A 19,179-nucleotide genomic window follows, 5' to 3' on the forward strand; every position below is an offset into this window, starting at 1 on the left:
GAGTGATAACAGATTTTTAGACTTTTTTTGAAAATCTTCACATATTTGGACCAACTTTAGCTGTGTCACTCCAGATTGTGGTCAGGTTCATTATGTTTGCTTAAATAAATAATTGCTATTCTACTTTCAAGAACTTGATGTGAGTTTTTCCTGTGGCAAGGTGAATTGGCAGTACTTAGATTAGAAAGGCCAACAGCGCCACAGTAGAATTTTGGCAAGACGTAGATCAAGGCAAATCTATAAAACCGTTCACTTTTTATTTGATTTTAACAAACAACAACTCTACACCAAACCAACAATAACAGACGAGACAAAAAGAGACAAAAAAATTACAAAACAACATACGGTTAGTATCAGCCTCACATACCATCACACGGCAGCATCAGTGGTAATGACATGTTGTTGTGCAGCTAACATCAACATCATACAGTTTGTCACACAGTCCATCTCTCACAGATGATGATAGTAACATCTTCCCTAAATTAACATGGTAGACTTCTTCACAGTGAGCCATTACATATCATTTCTAGGCGGCAGTTGATGTGGATATCTCTTGAAAACAGAGTTCCCAGAGATATGAATATGCTGCCCTTGTTGATGGTGCCCGTGCCTTCTGCATGCTCTGAACCACTGACTGCTCTGGACACATGCATAGGTTGGTGCACCATGGCATCAATGCCCAGCAGGGTATGGTCTCTCCCGATGGGGAAGTACAGAGGGCCTTGTGCATTGTCTCTGGACACAAACAGGTCATCCACTGCCCTGACGAAATGACATCAGATTGATGAAGAAAACATCCTTCATCAATTTTTGACTCACAGCGCTATCGAGCTTCTCTTTCCCTCAGTGGTGTTGGAAAATGTGATAAAAAGTAAGTGAAAGCAAACCTTAATAGCGCTGTGAGTCAGAATCGGCGGCAGCAACAAGCGTGTCCAGACGTGTGCATCACTTTTAAGTGTCCTCTGGAAACACTTCTGTTTCGTTGCAGCCTATTTGCAGCACTTTTTCTTAATGTGTTGTGTTGCGGTCTTTGCAGTGAGTTTTGCAGACACTGTCCTCCTATAGCTATTGAGTCAAATGAACTATCCATCCACCCATCCATTTAAGGGTCGCGGGGGGGCTGGAGCCAATCCCAGCTAACATTGGGCGAGAGGTAGGGTAAACCCTGGACAGGTCGCCAGCCTATCGCAGGGCCTCAAATTAACTAAATGGACTATAATTATAGTCTGGTCAGCATGGCGTCTCCAGTGTTCCGACGATCCAACGTCGACTGTGTATGACACCGACCAGTCTCGGCTGAGGCTACCCCTCTCCTCTCCCATGGTCACGAACTAGCACTTAATCGTCTTTAGCATGTGTCTGTCCACGAGCACACTGCACCTCCTGCACCTTCTCCACTTCTAATGCTACATTCGGCTTCAGCAGGTCAAGCTGATTCCACGAAAAGCATGGATGGTGATTCTTTGGTTGTGGAGTGGCGTAGCGATACATCAGCAAGAATGCATCAAGCCGGTGTTGAATCGAGGCAGTGCCCTTGGAGTGCTTCAGTTAATGTTCGAATGTTTGTAAAAAAATGTTCAGCAAGACCATTTGTGGCAGGGTGGAATGGTGCAGAGAATATGTGTTTCACTCTTTTGCTCTTCCTAAAGCTCTAAAACCCACTTGACATGAACTGGGGGTTATTATCACTGACTAAGACTTCAGGGAGGCCATAACGACTAAATAACTCTCTAAGCATCTCTATGGTCTTGGAATGGTGGAACTCATGAGGTTCACTTCTGGCCATTTGGAGTGGGCGTCTATGACCACCATGAACATATGGCCTTGGAAAGGACTCTGACATGGAGCTCCTGGCCATATCCAGGGATGGAGTGGAGATGGACCAGGTGCTTTCTATGTTAGTTGACAGGATTGGCTGGTCTTTGACACTTTCTCGATTTGCGCATCAATTCCTGGCCACCACATGAAACTCCGGGCAACAGCTTTCATTCTGACAACACCTGAGCTACCTATGTGTAGCTCTTACAGCACTCTGGGTCTCAGTTTTGGAGGGATGACTACTCGGATACCCCACTTGTCACAGTGTTGCTGAGGAGTCAGTTCATCCTTGCTGCTGATGAATGGTGCCAGTCCGCTGTCCACAAGCTTGACCTTCGGAAAAAGACCTGTGAACACCATGCCCAGTACTTTGGCGAGAACAGGATCAGTCCTGCTCTCTCTGCGGGTTTCAGCAGCTCTCCAGTAAAGCTTCCAGGTGTTTGATGTGAAAGTTGTCCATAGCAGTGGTAAGCATGCAGGCCCGGATTAATGGTTCAGTAGGTAGGATTTAGAAAAATATATTTTTTTCATATTTACTGAAACTGTCACTATACCCTGGTAGTAATGTGTGAGACAGATCATGTGTGAAAGAATCTAGTTCATCTGGCGACCCCTACTGCCTTTAATGCTATTTGCAAGAATCCACCGCGTCTGATGAAAAATCACCAATCACGGCCAGGGGGCGTCTTACCGCTCTGTCAATCATCCGGGTACGCACTGTGAAGTGCTGACAGTACCTGTGCACACAGTCACTCGCTCGGTCAAGACCAAGTCTTCGCAACGAGGAGCTAGCAGCAGAAGCGGAGCTACTTTGAAAACACAATGGCAGAGAAACGCCACGCATCCTTTGCCAGAAATTGCATATACGACATAGACCTCAAGCAATCTCTTCCAGTAACTAATACATACATACATTATAGAAAATATAACAAGCAACATTCTGCTAAGGGGCCCCCTGCCTGACTCATCATGAACCTCACAGTTACACCTGACACCCCAGTGCTCCTACTACAATCCTCCTTCCTTTACAACGGTTTTCTCCGTCTGTCAGTCTAAGAAGGAATCAATACAGATCAATACAGAGCAGAATGAGGTGTACACAAACTATATTTATTGACCATCAAGGATCTCCTCTACTGACACATGTAAATCAAAGATAATATTTATTCATTATAAATGTTATCAGCTCCATCAGGCCCATTCCAACTGGCTCCCCCAGGTTTCCTAAAATACGATTTATACTATAGCTTGTCTGAATACTTTATCATTTACTGAGATGTGCAACCATATTGTCCTGCAGTATGTCCTACTCATCAACACTTTTACTTCAATGTTTGATCATTAGTCTCAATAAATAGCTTTTCATCCTGCTTTAGTCCATTTTAAAATGATGTGCGCCACTAGAGTGCCATCACATCTATAAATTGTCTGACTGGTCCTCACAGGTTGCTGCATGAAATTGAGAGGTTAATTTCGGGCACACGAATGTTAATTAATGCGTACGCATGACAGTCTTATCTTTTCCGAGCTGCATTTATAAACTGTAACACAAATCATTACCTCGGTGAGGTCCCTTGCCATAATGCGCACACAGAGTTCTGACTCAGTATGAGCACTTTCATTCCCGCGCCCTGCCCTGCTCTCTTCTCTCTGCTCTGGTGCATAAAACAGGAGATATGATTCGCCAACTCAACGCTGCTTTATGGCAATTATGAATATTTAAATTAAATGTAAAAAAAAATATATAAAAGCTATTTATTTTTTCATCTCTTTATGTTAACATTATTCTGTTTGATTCAGCAATTCCAATTATAATATAATTCTACATGTATAGAACGTGCTAACAGTGTTGCTCAATGGCCAGGGGTGCGCACGTCTTTGGCAGTTGCTGGCTTGACATGTCAGTTGTTGACTGTCATCATGCAAACTTTTTTCACATAATTTACATAAAATTCATTCAAATTAGCTTGTGACGTCTCTAGTCAACCTGCAGACGAGACAGGAGCATCATAAGCGTCATATGTGCACTCGTGCCATGAGAGCCTCATCCCAGCTGGGAGCTGCTTTACAAGCCAGAGAAGAAATATTAATTTGTATAATATTGCAATGAACGAAGGAATTTGTTTCATTCATATCGGTGACGGAGACCTCACCTAGACCTCCCTGCAGTCCTTGATCCCCTTGCTGTGGTGAGGGTTTTTTATAAGCCATTTTCAAATTGATGCATCGCCTCTTCCTTTCACTGACACTGCGACTCACAGGTGACTCAGTATGAACAGATCTGCTTTAGTCCGTCACTTTACTCCTGTTAAGTCTTTCATTTATGAATCTCTGAAAGCAGGATTTAAATCTCTGCTCTCGTAAACGTCTTCTTTTTACTTGTTGACGCTGTTTTCATGAATGAACTCTTCCTGGCATGAGGCATTTTTGGGGCGTTGGTTATGCTTATTTGCAATCCGCTGGCACGCTCGCTGAAATACGCATGCCATTGATCGATACACACGCAAAACAGGAATTGATTGTCACTTCCACAATGGACGTCAAAAAGAAACTGTGTTCAATATGTTGCAGGGTACTCTAAAGTTGTAAGAGTTCCTCCCCCGGGTTTCCAGGTTGACGCACTCGCTGCCTGTCACATCACAGCTCACACTACAGGAGTGACGGGTTCCCCAACTTGTCCAGATATTTAGCTGCTAGATATCTGAAAGACGTCGGCGAGGCCTCTGTGAGTCACTTTGATCGCGTCGTTGGTAGCTCACACATAGCGATCGAGTGTCGATTAGCGATTTGCTGCAGATCCAGGTTTTGTCTGCGAGCTGAAAATGGGGCTAAAAGGGCCCATATTGTCAAAATTGAGATTTCCTGGCTTTTTCATAACCAATAAGGTGGAGGGTCTGTAGGTACCGTAAAAGTGTCAAAACCTTCAATAAACAGACGGCCCCAGCTATCAGTCCCTCAGAAGATCGCTCTGGCGTCTTCAGCCTCGCGGGCCGCCACCGCCACCGGTTAGCGATGAATTGTTCGTGGTCGGGGAGCAGGGAGATAGTTTCTCCAGGGCAGTAGCTGCCTCGCACTGGGACAGCACGGTCAGAGCCGGCTCTGAGCACGGTGAACAGAGGAGGTGGTTGGCGGACCTTTTGGTGGAGGACATTCTCTAAGATACTGTACTATACAGCACTGTACTGTACAGCCTGGATGAACTAAAGCGTTCTATAGTTCCAAAACAAGATCCATATCAAAATCTATCCCCCATGCATTGTCATGGCGAAATTACTTTGTGCTATTGCATTTTGTGATTGTTCTATTTTAGATATTCAAGTTTATAAATAAGCTGTATGGTACTGGCCTGTTAATTTAACATTTAACCTTTTATTTTGTTGTATATGATAACCCCCCCCCCCCCCCCCCCCCCCCCCCCCCCCCCCCCCAGTTATCAGATAGCTCTGTGATTGATTCCATTTTGAAAGACAAATGACTAAAATATTCCTGCAAATGCAGTGGTTATCTTCAAGTTCCCATATTGTTTTGATTACTCTATAAATGTTTTAACAGCAGAATGGAATACAGGCTGTTAAGTCTATATAGGCCCACTGTGGGTCATGATTTATTTTTATATCTTTTGTTTCTTCTTTTAGTTTCTTTTTGTTTGATGTAAAGACTGTACTCTACATCTGCCTACCTCTTCTGTCCCTTTTCTGAGAACAGTGACATGGGCTGTGTAAGAGTTCTTTGTGTGAAGATATATTTTAATTTTAGAAGGTGTCAGTGACCTGAGTGTTACAGAGCAGCACCTCCTGAGGAACAGAGACACATACTGTGGCACAGTCACCTTGTAGTAAGTGATGACATGTTGGAACACCGTTGTCATGGTAGTTACAGAGATTCATTCGTTTCAAGTGATTCGCTTTAACTTAAAAAAACAGGTATCTGAAATGAAATGGGCAAAAAGAATCAAACGTCACCAGGTTGTCCAGAATGTAATGAAGTGCTATAATAAACCACATCGGCTAATTACAATCGATTATTATGAACCTTGCCATTAGAGACTTGGCTTTTGTGCTTGTGGACTGTACCAGTGTTGCGTGTCCAGTGTTTCTTTTCCAGTCCTCCTCTAAAGCGAAGGTAAGAAGCCCCCTTGGTCTGCAAATGTGCCTCTTTCAACTTCAGCCTTGGGATGTGATGGTGCTGAATCGTGATGCGTGGATCATCTCACTGGGTCCTCCTCCCACTGCACAACACAGAGCACTCACTGGGGGTATTTGATGTTTATCTCATGCACGAAGCATCCTGAAGGTATGTACAACACCACACGGACCACACGAACACAACGATGACACAGAGTGGGTGTCGATTTGCTGAGACGTGCGGGGGTAGGTGTGAACATACGTGTTTGTCAGACATAAAGAAACTGTCAGTGACTGAAAACCTGCACTTTATGTTTTTATTTTCAAATGACTGAAATGTCGCTCCACGAGCTTTGCAAATTCTGCACCCACAACTCACCATCGGTTGATTCTAGGGTTGATCGGTATCCAACTTCTGATCACCTTTTCACCAGCCGATCACACTGTGGGGCTTTGAGGCATCTGTCAATCACTGCTACACTGTTTCCCGACTCAACGCTTTAGTGCACTTCTTCAACTGGCTTTTCCATCTTTTGTGACGTTATTGATTTAAAATGTTTTTATGTCCATTTTGTCTATTTTATATGAACACTCACTGCATGTCATTTCATTTTTGCAAAGCATTTTGAGCTGGATTTGTGGAATAAAAGGTGCTGTACAATTATAGTGCATTATCATTATTATAATCATTATTATTTTTATTATTATTTTCACACAGCTACAAATACGTGATACATCTTCCACTTTAATTCAACAACAACATTGACAACATCTATTAACGACAAATATAAAATGCACCGTCTCCCGTCTGAGGAGAGGTCGTCTCATCTCATGACACACGATTTACGTGACAAAAGACATCGACGTGGTTTGGAGCAGGTTGTCCACCAATCAGAAGGTTGGTCTGTCTATAGATGTATAGTGTGAGTTGCATTTCCAATAAAGAATATCTTGTATAGTTTCGTTAACAAACTCAATCAGCTTTCCCAACACTGCGCTGTAGGAATTGGCTGAGATGGCCGGGGTGAACTCCTTCTCCTTTACCTTCTGTCTGTGGGTGTGTGTGTGTGTGGGGGGGGGGGGGGTTGTTAAACAACTCCCGGAGCGGAGGGGGGGTTCTTCACGCACTTGGTTTGCCTCCCATTGGTCCGCTGACAGAAGCTGCTCTGATGCGCTGCGGTGACACGCTCAAGTCTGCGGCGATAAAAACGAACGGCGACGAGGCGCGCAGGAGAGCGCAGGAGAGTGGACATCAGCGAGCTTCCACTTGGTGCTGGATGCGCCTCTGCGAGTCTTAACGCGGCTGGAAGTATCTATCCAACACCCGAGGTACCGGCTCCAACACTTGATTGTCTTTGTGTACTGTCATTTAGACCACAGTCAATGTTTCTCTGCTTGGTATTTTAAAAACGAAGTTATGATCGAAAGACTTGGCGCCATTACGCACTGGGCACAGGTCGACGTGGTCAACCGGACGGGATGTTCCACTGAGCTATTCTTAAACCAATCTAACGTTAGAATAATTTCGAATCATTTACCATTATAGATGTCATGTCATTTCATTAATCTGTGCGGATCCTTAGAGTAATTATAAGATCTGAATCTGAGCCTGGTGTAATCCTGTCTGTTGGTCTTGTTTACGCGCGTCAGGGACCCGGTGAAGAATGGAGTGGTATGTCCTGGTCCTGGTACTGATCCTGAGCTTGCCGCCCTCCATACGTTCAGACTGCTCTTCACAGTGCCAGAAATGTGTGCAGCAAATCCTCAGCCCAGACGCCGCCTTCAGCAGCCTGGTGAGACCCGTTACGCACGCAGCTCAATTCAGAAGATGGAGACCCGGTGTATTCCTGTTTTTTTAATTTTGTATTATTTATCATTTATTTAAGTTCTTTGTAAATTAGACAACAGAAGCCAAATTGGGTTGACCTCCGATTTCTTCTTGATGATCTTATAGATAAAAAATCAGGACATTCCTAACTTCAAATAACAATAATTTATTTTCTCTCTCTAAACTGTGTTTTATTATTATTATAGTTTTGATTTCCTTGTGTCCGGAAATGACAGCAAATACAACAGCTGGATGAAAAACACGACATCCTAGGTTTGTCTTTCACTGATAAGTATCAATGAAGCTCAGGGAAAAAAAAGAAGCTTGTGTGGCGGGTCAGGCTCCTAACTGGCTCAAACCGACGCCAGAACCCAAAGTGTGCAACTGACCTCTGTGCCAACTCACTGTCTTAGCGCCCACATGCCTCACAGTCCGATGTCTCACCGTCTTCTCTCTCTGTGTGCGTCCTCAGTCGTGCGGTGCGGAGTGTGACGGGCAGCTGGAGACCTGCGGCCAGGCGCCGGGGCTGGCGGACTTCAGCCAGGATGAAGGCGCGGCGGAGGAGGAGAGCCAGAAGGCGGAGCTGGTCAAGCGCTACGGGGGCTTCATCAAGAGGATCAACAAGAACAAGATCTTTACGTCGCCGTGGCGCGAGAACTACGTCCTGAAGGCGGGAGCGCTGCCCAAGAAGTACGAGGACTTGTTGAAGAGGCTGGAGGAGAGGGACGCGGACGCGTCGGAGGACGCGGACGACGCCCCGGAGTACCCGATGCTCCGCCACTACACTAAACGTTACGGCGGCTTTTTACGCAAATTTGGCCCCAAGTTGAGGAGGAGTAGCTCCGCGGAGCAGGAGAGCGAGGAGCCCGAGGAGCTGCAGAAGCGCTACGGGGGCTTCATGAGGAGGATCCGGCCGAAGTTGAACAACCTGAAGTGGGACAAGCGGTACGGGGGCTTTCTGCGGCGCCACTTCAAAATCTCCGTGCGCTCGGTCGAGGAGCCGTATTACTCCTACGACGACACGAGCCTATAGACGAACCCTGCGGAGACAGGAACACTAGAAGGAGCTCACCCGCCACCATCCATCTACTAGTATCATATGCCTGCCTCTCCTGCTTACAGCCCACTCAGTCGGCTTCTGTGTAACGACCCCACATCTCTGTGTTATTGACATTATAGTCTCTTTCAATAAAGGATGCTTGTTTAATAAAACCATCAATCGAATCACTTTGTCTGCCCGGCGAGTTCAGAAAGGCGGTGGAACGCGCGCGTGCCACTGATTTACGCGCGCTCCGCTCCATTGCGCCACGACTCCGTTCACAATGTAGGCGATGTCATATGTTCCTACTCATCTGCCGAACACCTGGACATGTCGAGCACAAATGTAATAAAATAAGACACGCTCTGAAAATCCCTCATACACCATGAACACCGAGTGCACGTGCACTTATTCCGTGCATTTGGCTCATGAATTATCGGCGCCTATTAGATCGCAACAACTGAACAATGCAGAGGTTGAATGATTTAGGTTATGAAGGTGAAACTTAATAAATCATGAGAGGTACGGTATAGGTTACTAATGCGCCGAACTTGTCCTGATTTGATCATTTGAAAGGAATATTTCTCGTAACTGACAAATGCATGTTATTCTGAGAAGAAGCGAGGTTGAAGATTAAAGACATTCATACATAAAAAACAATCATTATTTCATTTTAAGGCCACAATAATGTCAAACACGGACTTAATCTAAATAATCGTTTACTGTCCAGATAATTCAGACGGACATGTTATATCTTGTTTTTGGTTTGACGTGTCCTGCAAGACCAAAATGAACCTTTGCCGTTTTTCTCCATCAAGCTAAATTGTAATACTATGATGAAAAGTCAATTGGTTTCCACTTTATCCATAATCAGGCCAGTTACATGTAGTTCACTGGAGACATTATATTATCAGAAACACAAGCCTGAAGAATGTGGATCTGCTCTATAGAGACAAACATCTAGACCATCGAAAATAAATGAACATCAATATCGCTGCGCCACCTTGTGGCCAACTGACAGCTGTGCCAATTAAAGATGTTCTTCATGCTCCCGTTTGATCCGGAACTAAAAAAAAAAGATAAATATCTTTATTTTGACTGTGCAGCAGTTAGTAAGCGGTAATACAGGACTGTCAGATGATGAGACCGCAGAACGTCGTATTTATCTCATATATTCTTTCTCCATGGGACACGTTCACCACTGAAAGCTTCTGGGTCAGTATCATTTCCCCCAAAAGAAGACAGCAGTTAGTGTATGCAGAAGGCAAATCACCACTCCTGTATACTCCTTTTTATTGTCTTTATGAAAAGGGGAAAAAAACAAGTTTATGGACCTCGAGTCAAGATTTTCTTGTCTAATCCATTCTCTTCTTCTCGTTTACGATGCTGAGATGGAAGTCTCGGCCTCAATCTATCTCTGCGTATACCTCAGTTATTAACTTATGAAGACATTCATATTTACCATATGTAATAACGAACACTTTGTTCTTGAAAACTGAGCATTTATTAGACTGCTCTTTTTTTATCACACCCTTCATGGAGCTAATCCGCACAACTGCAATCAAATATATTAGGTACAAATACTTATTTACAGTAAAATCCAAAACAGAATACACACTTCTGTGACATCAGATGCCACCTAAACAGAAATGTGTGTATTTTGAAATATGACCGACATCTAAAAGGAAGGCGGTGCGTCGTGTTAAATGATACAATGACCTGCACAAAGCATGAACGGATCTGTAAAAGACTAAATGTCTGAGTCATGCAGGTTGAATCCAGATGATGAAATGAGGATGGTTTGATGATTGGGCGACAGGGGACATTGTGTCCCTGTCACTCAGCCGCCTGTTCCCCATCTTCCTCTTCTTTGACCTCCACTGGCTGACCTTCCTCCTCACCGTCAGTCTGGGGATCCTCCTGTGAATCGTCAACAGTTGCCATGGCGTCCATCACACTGATGCTGCCGACCTGCTGCTGGACGGCCGTGCTCTGCGCAGTGGCCAGGCTCTGCAGCGCGGCCGGCAGCGTCACCAGCTGGAACTGAGGGCCGACCAACTGACCCGCAGTCGTGGACAACACAGTCAGGTTAGAGGGGTCGGCCACCAGCTCTGACCCGGAGAGCGAAGAGGTCAGGAGGGTGTACCCGCCCAGGGTGGTGCCGGCCGGGGCTCCTGCCATGGTCAGAACCTTGCCAAGCTGCAGGCCCGTCAGCTGGTTGATAGGCAGAGTGATCTGGGTCGGAGCGGCGTTGACCTTGGCCGGGCTGGAGACGGTGCGAGTCAGCCGGGGACGCTTGGGCGGGGGGGCCGCGGGGACCGGGGTCAGGGTCATCAGGACGTTGTTGAGGTGCTGGGATTTACTCTTCAGCTCCTTGGCTCGCTTCCTGTGCTCGTCACACTGCTGCTCCAGAGCTGCAAAAGACGACGACAACACACAAAGAGTCAAGCCTCTGAAAACACGACTCGACACTGAGTGAGGGGGGGGGCTTCTGCTACTGACCGGCGAGGCTGCGAGTGTACTGCTCTCTGTAACGGTCCATCTGGCTCTTGTGACTGGCCAGGACCTTCTTCACCAGGTCCAACATCCCAAAGTTCTGCACAATGTTGTTGAGCAAAACTGCATCTGAGAAAACAGACAACCATTCAGGTTACGTCCAGGTGAAACATCAGAGGGAAACTCTACTGATGTCACCTTCTGACCGAAAATGTCGGCAGTGAAAAATGCCTATAGGTAAAAAAATATATCAGATTCATTAATTAAAGACTGTAATAGCACAAGGTGAAGCATCCAGAGAGAGACATGTATGTACATTCTTTTTTCCCCTTGAAGAACAAAACAGACATAAATAATCTGGCAAAGAGCTTCTTTCTATACTCAGTGTACTACTGTACAGAATTAATATTGAGCATATATATATATATACACACACATATATAAAACAGGCAGCAGTTTTCTCTCCAAGCGATTCAGGGCAGACATTTTCACATGTCACAGTGTCTTAATAATCAATGATGCCTGCACTCCATTCAGGTGGGCTCTGCTCTTCCACTGCTCACTCACAGACATGGCTGACTGAATGTAGCCACCTCCTCCTTGGAGTTTAAGTTTTCATCCCTGTCCCTCTGTTCTGACTCTGTATTTTAGTCTTTGTATTTTGTACATTTAAAGAAAGGGTTTTTTTTTTTAAATGTACTTTTCTTCCCGACCAAGGCCATTGAGGATACGACTGGATGTGTTCCTGGCAGAGTGGACGAGAGCCTCAAGGTCTGTGAGTCCGTGAGTGTGGACACTGAGATTGGGCCTGACTCTCCGTCTTCTCGTCGCCTGCTACGTGGCCAAAATGAGTGTTTCACTTAACAATACTGAGTTACCTTTCTAGTTTGCTATTATTATTATTTAACCTCTGCCTTTATGTATATGTTGAGCAGTAAAGGGTTTAAATCAGCGCCTATGAGAACCCTAAAAACAGAACTCTACATTTAAAAGGGGCTTTGTCAGGTTGAACTGGCGAGGGGCGTTCTATGTGGAGTAGAGATGTAACGGTATGAAAATTCAATATCACAATATTAGTATTATCATCTCATTGTTGAAATATGAGTTTTTTACGTACTTTTAAGTGCTGATTCATAAACTTTTCAAACGGACGGCTCATCGTTCTCTTTTTTTTTCTCGAAAAAGAAAAAAAACCTACCATGAAAGAATCAGATTTTAAATAAATTAAATAAATCAAAAAAGTTTAATTCTCTGGTTCTATTATGAGTCCTCATTGACGCTGCTCCCTCTCCCCATTCACTCTGTAGCTCGCTCGACCACCGGCTTTCTCAACCTCTCTCTCCTGGTGCAAGAGGAGGAAACTGAAACTGAAAGTGTGTGTTCTTCGCTAAACCTCGACAACATGTAGCTCTCATGACTGACTGATTCTCTATGTCGTGGATTAGGACGAGCATGATAGTAAAATAAAATTTAGAAAAAGAACGGCTCCAAAGCGCGAGTCGGATCCACAACAATCCCAAGTTGCTGGGCCTGCGTCTTGGAGACTGTTGCTAACTGAGCTGGACAGTATTTACTGTGTTAATCAACTGCGGTTTCAATGATAGTTAAAATCTGAAATGGTAGTACTAACCATCCGGAATTTCACCATGAAACCAGTCACAGTTTCACCCCTACTGTGTAGTTTGTATCCTGTCTCTTTTCCCTAGTCTAAAATATTACTTTCAATGGCAGTTATTTGTCTTTCTCCACTGAAAGGGCTGACTTGAGCTGGCATTCCTAACCTTTGACCTGTAGTGGTGGGTTACACACTCTCTCCTGCAGCCCCTTCAGCACCTCCTGCAGCTCTTTCTGGAAATCATCCACCACCTCCTCCAGCAGTCCTGCCTCCTTCACTGTGCGCCAGAACACCACAGAGTCCTCTGAGAGCACACACACACACACACACACACACACACACACACACACACACACACACACACACACACACACACACACACACACACACACACACACACACACACACACACACACACACACACACACACACACACACACACACACACACACACACACACACACACACACACACACACACACACACACACACACACACACAAAATGAGATTAAAACAGTCCACTCAATCGGTTCATTCCATACGAGGGTGACTGTGTGTGTGCAGGTTGCTGATCACCTCCGATGGCCGTGACCCACTCGGAAGTCTCCTCTGGCACATCGGGGAACGAGGCTGGTGCTCCGTTCACTGTAACACACACAGGAAATACACACCATCGACAGATTTAGACCAGTGTGTCAGTGTGTGAGTGTGTTTGTGTGTGTGTGTGTGTGTGTGTGTCTGTGTGTGTTTGTGTGGAGTTTCTGTCTTTTTGCTCAAACTACAAATTACGATTCGTTCACAAAACTCATTTTGTTCTACATTTTATCATGAATACATATAAAATAACTTCATTATAATGAACAAAGAGTGATAATTTTTCACGAAGCCCACATTTTTTCATAGAGAGGGATGTCATACTTTCTCAGGTCCAAACTGTATTCAGTCAACTTTATGGGCAGAGAAGGAGGACAGGGCCGTCCACAGAGCGGAGGGTCAGTGGTTCGACCCCCCAACCTCCCCAAGACAGCATGCCAAAGTGTCCTTGGGCAAGTCACCTAACCCTACATAGCCTCTGACGGCTGTGACGGCAGCGTATAAATGGAACAAAATAAATAATACGGTTCCTTTATTAATGCGTGTGTGAATGGTTAAATGTGACTCGTACTGTAAAACACACAGTCCAGAGGCCTGTGTTACGAAGCAGGATTTGCGGTTGTCGAGGTAACTTCAGGCTATGAAGCTGGTTCTCTTCTTACACACAATGGCACTATAAATCACCGTGGCAACTTATGCTGAACGGCTAACCTGCCAAGTTCAATATAAGTGATCAAAACATGTCAACAGTCCCAACTATTGACCAATGAGATCACTGGAAAATCCTGACTGGGACAAAAAGACGTATTGACAAGAAGTTGTTTTAGAAGAAAAATGATCCGCTAATTGTGAAATGTATTCAGTGATCACGAATGAACAATTCGGTCTGATTTAACCTCATGACACACAGTCATGGTCCTCCACTCTTGATCTGAGTCGTACATGTTTAGGTGTCAGCTCTGCAGGCGGTGGAACTTACAGTGTGCTGATGAGGGGGTGACAGGCACCAGGTCGGCCGACTGGTCACTGCTGACGGACACTTTGGTTCCCACCAGGTCGATCTTGGTGCTGCGGCAGGTGTTGGAGCAGACCTTTGTATGCTGGTAGAAGTCCAGCTCACCGGAGTCCATGATCTTCCTGTGATATGAAATATGACAGGCACCAGAAACACAACATGTCGTGTTCACTGACAATCATGTGAGATGGAACAGCGCCACCCTGAGGCGTGTGACTAATGAAAGGAGGGACAACCTTGAGAATGGCTGTACAGCCAAGTGACAAGTCCCGGGCACCAGTTTTAAATGTGATAAACCTAATTTTGACTTTTCCTGAACCACACACAAAACTAAACTTAGGTTTCGTTGAAAAAAGGAGGCCGGGGGAGTTTGTATCCAACAACATCTTGCCAAGTAAAATTCACTGTTAGTTTATCCCGTTCATCCAGACCTGAGCATGGTGGCGTTGAGGCGGATGGCTCTCTTCCAATCCTTCAGCGTGGATTTCCCTGCTAAACACACAAACTCCTTGGGGCTGATGAGCTGCTCGTTGAACTGATGGAGAGGACAGAGAAACAGTTGTTACCTGTCGATGTTTCACCTACATTACCTGTGTTCAGAGATATGATAACAGATAACGGGTCTAACCTGGACACATTTCACATTGATCCCAGGACAGACAAACTTCTTCCAGACCAGCGTGGCTTTTGCGTCTCCACAGGTGATTGGGTAGAAGACGTCAGCTTCCACGTCCACCTCTTCGGTCAACTTCACTGCAGAGCAAGAGACAAATCACCATCAAGTCAATACTTTCACATGCTCATACAAAAAACTATTACAAAAGATTAGAATGGGACTTTAATCATGAGGTTTATGTGTTGCCTGAAACACACAGTGTTGTCGTTAAAGGGGCAGTAAGCTATTTTGGAGAGAGCTTGTTTCTCTCTTATCCTTGTTGTGATATTTCTGCTCTGGCCAGGCCACGAACCCCCCACCTCCGGTATGGGAGGCCGACGCACTAACCACTAGGCCAAAACCCTGGAGTTGAAATGCCACTCACACTGTTGTGAGGTGCCGTCACGGCGTCCACACACAAAATAGAGAGCTAGCGGACAGCAAGGAAATATTTGCTGATTTTTAAAAAGCGTGTATTGCTTTAGATTCGCTTACTGACTTAGATAGTCTGCATTTATATGAACAGTCAGTTGGATTTTTGTAATTTTGCCTCCATTAAATGCTACTATGGATTTGAAATGACGCAGTCAAGATTCAAGTGTAGACTTTCAGGCTTAAATTAAGGGGTTTAACAAAAGTATTGCATTAACCTTTTATGAAATAAAGTGATTTTTTTCACATAGTCCCTCAATTTTCAGAGGTTCAGAAGTAACTGTACAATTGACTGACAAACCGTTTCATGGCCGCATGTTTTTCAAATGAATAAGAGACCCTGTTTTCACCTGGCAGTACACGTGAAAACACTCTCAGGACGCATTGAGGACGTATTGAAATCGAATCTCAAAAACCACATTCGGAAGTGGTTTAAGCCGCATGTGTCCACATTCTAATAGCAGTGAGAACACGTATGTGACTTTTGGCCACATTAGGGACCACCTACTCAACTGTCGCCCTCAGCGTGGGCGGAAGTAAACAGAATTTGACAGGTCACGCACTTGATCCGCAGATTAATTACAATTTTTTTTTAACATGATGCATAAAATACAGTTTTACTTTTTTATTACTGCTGCTGTTACTATTCAAAGAAGCGTAATAATTTCCTAAATGTTGATGCAGAGAACTACAGTGAAAATATAATGATCGGGAGATGTTGAAGGAAGTTGTATGATTCTGGAGAAGCTTGTTTGCAGCATCACTAGTCAGCACGTGAGGAAATATTTCTAAGATTTTTAGATTTAGAATTGCTTACTGCCCCTTTAAGACAGGAACTTGGATATTATTCAGTGGCCAAGTCAATCACCTGATCTCAAATTAACAGAGCTTTTCAGTTACTGAAGGCAGAAAGATCTACAGACAAGTCAGCTGCAGAAAAGGCTTGGCAAAGCATTTCAAGGGAGCAGGTGTGGCTCAGGAGTTAGAGTAGTCCACGAACTAGGTCAATGGTTCAATCCCCGTATCCTCCAGTCTGCAAGCCAATGTGTGTCATTGACTGCAAAATTATATAGTATTAAAAATCCTTAAATTCATGGTTGTGTTAGCTATTCTTCAATTACTTTTGAGCCTCAAAAATGGCTATAATTCCTGTATTGTTTCTGCAATATCTCTGTTAAACCTCTTGAATTAAACCTGAAAGTCTACACTTCAATCGCATCATCAGTGTTTCCATTGTGGTTGTGTACAGAGGCAAAATGACACAAATTGTGTCACTGTCCAAATACTTATGGACCCGACTGTAGCTTTTTATATAAAGCACTTTTCTAATTCACTCGTGGTAGCGGTGCCAGTGAGTGTTCTAGTGGCCAAATCATTACGTGATCCACTTCTGCGTAACAAACGTCCTACAGGTCACATTACCAATGACCGCCTCCTCCTTCGACAGTGAGTCGGATGTGCCGGCCTCGGCTTCTGCCTCCACTGCTGCTACTGTGAGGGCCTCCTCCCTGTGAACCACATGAGAAACCAAACGGTCTACTGAGCAAAGTGAACAACGGGGGGCATCTTCCTCAATAATTCAGCATTCTGTCTAGTGTGTGTGTGTGTGTGTGTGTGTGTGCGCGCACCTTACCCTGGCTGATTGGTGAGCTCTGCAGACACCAGCACTGCTTTATCCTCCTCCACCACGGAGGGGAGGTCCTCGCCCACGCTCTCTGGTATGGTGACGATCACGACCTCACTCACCTCCTCCATGTTGACCTCTGAAGCCATGGGTGGACAGATGGGCCTTCACAACCTAAAATATGACAGTGCAGACTGAGGTTTTGATTTTATAACGTTATTATTAATATAACAGATTTTTCAGAAGATTTAAAAAGTAATTACAAGAAAGAGATTTTCTTGTAACTTTTGTTTTTAACCCCAGTAACATTAAGTTTTCAGAGGCGACTGAACACACACAACCCTACGCTGACTGGAAAATGAAAAACACCAAGAACGATGTGTGATTCCATTCTGAGATGGTTTACACAGTCAGACGTCATCAGGGACAGACAACACTTCAAGTCAATCAGTGGTTACTATGTTGTATGTGGAGGAGAGGTCAGGGTCAGTTAGGCCTTTCGCGATAATTACATTATGGACTTATCGTATGATACCAGAATATGAAATCAATAATAGTTATTGACCTCAATAACAGTCCAGCAAGTCTCGCTGCTTCGGTCCTCGTCGGATGATTAATACATCACTGGTTTGGTCTATGACATGTCAGACAACATGGATCTCTTAGTACTGTTCTAAAGGCACCATGTCTTCACATTGATTGTTTTGTCTGAGGCCTTAAAGGGACGATAATATTGTTTATCGCAATCATTCCGGGGACAATATATCGTGCATATATTTGACTATTGTACAACTACAACCTACGATGTCTTAAATCACGTGTCGCTCGAAACACCAAGAAGATGTGAACTTGTGACAGTTCAGAATGAAGTTTGGTTTTGCCCTCTCGTTTCGGTGAGAACGGGACGTGGTGACTCTTACCTTACTGCTCCTTATCTTCCAAATGAAACCGACCGTCACTCGACTGACGGGGAAACCGCGGCTGTTGGTCCGACGAGGTGTTTGCAGGCTAGCTTTGTGCGGACCCGTCCGACAAGCTAGCAGCTAAAGGAGAGCTGCGGGCTGCGGCAGAGCCATGCAGGAGAGAGAGAGAGAGAGACCTCCTGTTGTGTTTCAAACACAACGCCTCCGGAAGGTGCACAACACAACGTCTGCAGACTGTTGCCGGAACACAAGTTCATTTCATATCCTCGAGACAAACTAGCGACATGATCGTTTCTACTTCTCCTTTGTTTTTAATTTCTTCTTCTTCTTCTTCTTCTTCTTCTTCTTCTTCTTCTTCTTCTCCTAGTGTTTTCTGGCGGTTCGCGAAAAAAACTTGTTGGCACGTTACCGCCACCTGTCGACCGGGAGGGTGGACTGCACTGATATTTAGGTTTAACATTGAACATTAAGATTTTACGACGGAGTTAGGGGCCACATTGTGGGGAAAAAAATAAGAGTGTGACTCCGAGATTAAAGTCGTCAATTTATGAGAATAAAGTCATAATATTACGAGAATAAAGTCGTACTATTATGAGAATAAAGTCGTAAATATATAAGAATAAAGTTGTAAATTTATGAGAATGAAGTATAATATTACGAGAATAAAGCCATTATATTATGAGAATAAAGTCGTCAATTTTGAGAAAAAAGGAGTCAATTTATGAGAATGAAGTCAGAATGTAACAAGAATAAAGTCGTCCTATTACAAGAAAAGAAAGTCATAATATTTCAAGAAAAAAAATCATAATATTATGAGAATAAAGTCGTAATTTTACGAGGATTTAAAAAATAATTTTCGATTTCATATTTATTTTATTTACACATTATATTACGGAAATAAACAGCAACCCAGGAAACAGGCGTGAGCCCTGGCAACCGCGTTCTCTGGTGTGGTGCCGCACTGTAACATGAACGTTAATGTCGTATTATATGTTAAACGTTTATTAAAACGCTT

At 44.3% G+C, this 19,179-nt stretch overlaps 2 protein-coding genes across 2 annotated transcripts; one reads left to right on the forward strand and one right to left on the reverse strand.

Annotated features, from left to right (window-relative positions):
- The first annotated feature begins 7,120 nt into the window (after positions 1-7,120).
- Positions 7,121-8,985, forward strand: pdyn (prodynorphin). Its single transcript, XM_035646361.2, has 3 exons — positions 7,121-7,271; positions 7,593-7,735; positions 8,243-8,985. The coding sequence occupies exons 2-3, from the start codon at positions 7,607-7,609 to the stop codon at positions 8,801-8,803; spliced, it is 690 nt and encodes a 229-aa protein (XP_035502254.1). The 5' UTR covers positions 7,121-7,271; positions 7,593-7,606; the 3' UTR covers positions 8,804-8,985.
- A 1,309-nt stretch (positions 8,986-10,294) lies between these two features.
- On the reverse strand, positions 10,295-18,526 carry gmeb2 (glucocorticoid modulatory element binding protein 2). Its single transcript, XM_035644238.2, has 10 exons — positions 18,162-18,526; positions 17,251-17,415; positions 17,040-17,125; positions 15,159-15,283; positions 14,962-15,065; positions 14,495-14,652; positions 13,498-13,566; positions 13,087-13,224; positions 11,312-11,434; positions 10,295-11,223 (listed from the first exon to the last, which is right to left on the reverse strand). The coding sequence occupies exons 2-10, from the start codon at positions 17,388-17,390 to the stop codon at positions 10,646-10,648; spliced, it is 1,521 nt and encodes a 506-aa protein (XP_035500131.2). The 5' UTR covers positions 17,391-17,415; positions 18,162-18,526; the 3' UTR covers positions 10,295-10,645.
- Positions 18,527-19,179: the final 653 nt, after the last annotated feature.

This window comes from Scophthalmus maximus, chromosome 3, assembly GCF_022379125.1.
Source record: "Scophthalmus maximus strain ysfricsl-2021 chromosome 3, ASM2237912v1, whole genome shotgun sequence".
In the NCBI taxonomy this organism is placed as follows: Eukaryota; Metazoa; Chordata; class Actinopteri; order Pleuronectiformes; family Scophthalmidae; genus Scophthalmus; species Scophthalmus maximus.

Coding starts and splice junctions, on each gene's coding strand:
- gmeb2 (XM_035644238.2), bottom strand. CDS start 17,390: ATGGCTTCAGAGGTCAACATGGAGGAGGTGAGTGAGGTCGTGATCGTC. Junction 14,653..14,961: donor CTCAACGCCACCATGCTCAG/GTCTGGATGAAC, acceptor TTCATATCACAG/GAAGATCATGGACTCCGGTG. Junction 11,435..13,086: donor CCCACCACTACAGGTCAAAG/GTTAGGAATGCC, acceptor CTGTTTTCTCAG/ATGCAGTTTTGCTCAACAAC.
- pdyn (XM_035646361.2), top strand. CDS start 7,607: ATGGAGTGGTATGTCCTGGTCCTGGTACTGATCCTGAGCTTGCCGCCC. Junction 7,736..8,242: donor ACGCCGCCTTCAGCAGCCTG/GTGAGACCCGTT, acceptor GTGCGTCCTCAG/TCGTGCGGTGCGGAGTGTGA.